The 1,897-nt window shown below is 33.5% G+C and overlaps 1 protein-coding gene across 1 annotated transcript in view; it reads left to right on the plus strand.

Annotated features, from left to right (window-relative positions):
* The first annotated feature begins 631 nt into the window (after positions 1-631).
* Positions 632-1,897, plus strand: part of LOC106873778 (trans-1,2-dihydrobenzene-1,2-diol dehydrogenase) — an 18,127-nt gene continuing 16,861 nt past the window's right edge. The window contains exon 1 of the mRNA XM_089361682.1: positions 632-886. Coding sequence (XP_089217808.1) covers positions 803-886 — 84 coding nt within the window. The 5' untranslated portion in view covers positions 632-802. The remainder of the gene's footprint in view (positions 887-1,897) is intronic.

The raw sequence follows: 1,897 nt of genomic DNA on the forward strand, positions 1-1,897 counted from the left end.
GGATGGAAAGTGAGCATGAAGAGAAGGCAATGAAATGTGCGAGAGGGGGAACGAAAGAACGAAGAGTGGAATGAACGAAGTAAGCGTGAAAGGGCTGATAGAAAGAAGGAAAAAATAAAAGAGTCGTACAAGATTTAGATAAATATATATATCTTGGAAATCCGCCGGCCCAGTGTTTTCGACTAGGAGGTTTTTCCCTCTTTCTCAAAGACTGTCATTACTTTCGAGACATTACTTCTTGATGCCCCAAACATTTCGGCTGTTTTCGTTACGCTAGCGCCTGCCATACGAGCACCAGATTTGACCTATTTAAAAGTCCGATAGACGTGTCATTTTAATGAATTTTAATTACCTTTTTCTGGTGATATCTGAAAAGAAACAGCAATTTTAGCAAAACATATTAGGCAATACTACTAATAAATAAAAATAAAGAAGCTTTTGACGGTTTTATAGATATTTCAAAATTATGAAGTGATGATGCTAGGTGTTTCCATTATTTTATCCAACCCCTGTATTTTCTCGATTGCTGATATTTAACAATGGTTTCATAAAAAGTTATGTACCATTTCTATCTTTAACAGAACTGTCGGCATTTCTGATAACAGGAGTATGCTAGTTAAATAATAATATTGAATTCTAATGTAAGCACACGACAGAAAAGGGAAGAGAGTTATTGTTCGCTGATAATGATAATGATGTAATGAGACAGACGGCCTGTTGCAATAAGCCTAAATATTTGTATTAAATAGAGCAGTCACCAACTACAAGTTTATTTTGCTAGTATCTTTCAAACAGAGAAACAATGCGCTGGGGAATCTGTTCGCCGGGTTTTATTGCAAACGACTTCTGTAATGCTTTGCAATGTTTGAATCCTTCAGAACACACAGTAAGCAATGATTTTTCTATTTTCTTTCTAATCTATTTATTTAAGCTTCTTGATACATTTATTTCACTTGATACCTTTCAGTTATAATGTCATTTTATTCACAACAAACTTCAACCGCTGTTATTTAGCCTGGTAGAGCAGACGCTTTCTCGCTGTGACCCTGCCGTTTTGCTTTGTTTTATTTCCCCCCTCAGACATATTGTATTTTGAACAGAAAGAACATAAATGGGGAGAAAATCAAACTTGTAATTGCCATTTGTTGGGGTTTCTTTTTTTTTTTTTTTTTCGAAATTGTAATTTCTTTTGAATGAAACAAGAATGCTTTAAAAACAAAAGATGAAGCAAAAAGAATCTACCCTTTTTCTTTCTTTTCTTTCTCGTGAAGGCATGGGACTCCGAACGATTTTTCTATCGTATCTAGAATTATATAATATCTGCGCAATTTAAGTGACAAGCATTAGTTTCTAATATAAGGGTTATTTAGCAGTAATTTTTCGTTTTTATTACCACAAAATTTAAGCTGAAAATTATGGTAAGCAATCAGCTAAAAAAAAAAAAAAAAAAGGTTGAAAGTTTGAATTTTTATTTCCAGAGCGTTAATTTTTCTGTTTTAAATGTGGAATTTTTAAAAATCGAAAAATTTCAAATATAAAGAAAGAAATTTGGTGGAGAGGGAAAATTAGAAATTTGAAAACCTGGGACTTTTTCTTTCTTTCTGAATATATTTGGCAAATTCGTATTCCCCGTTGTTGCAGACATAAGAAATTTCTGAAAAAACAAAGTGAGGAGTCTATTCGACACGAACGCTAGAAACTGACAAAAGTACTATTAGCGACCTTCTAGATACTATGACATATAAAAGCAACAATTAAAATGAGAGCATTGACCCTGGTGGGTTTGGGATATCAGACGTAACTAAATATGCTAAGCCATATATGAGTTGCTCCATCCATTACTCCTTCCCTCCGCTCTAATGCCAATAAATATTTTTTACTGCTGTTTCTTTATTCC

The sequence above is a fragment of the Octopus bimaculoides genome, chromosome 13, assembly GCF_046866305.1.
Source record: "Octopus bimaculoides isolate indiv1 chromosome 13, ASM4686630v1, whole genome shotgun sequence".
NCBI classification, from domain to species: domain Eukaryota; kingdom Metazoa; phylum Mollusca; class Cephalopoda; order Octopoda; family Octopodidae; genus Octopus; species Octopus bimaculoides.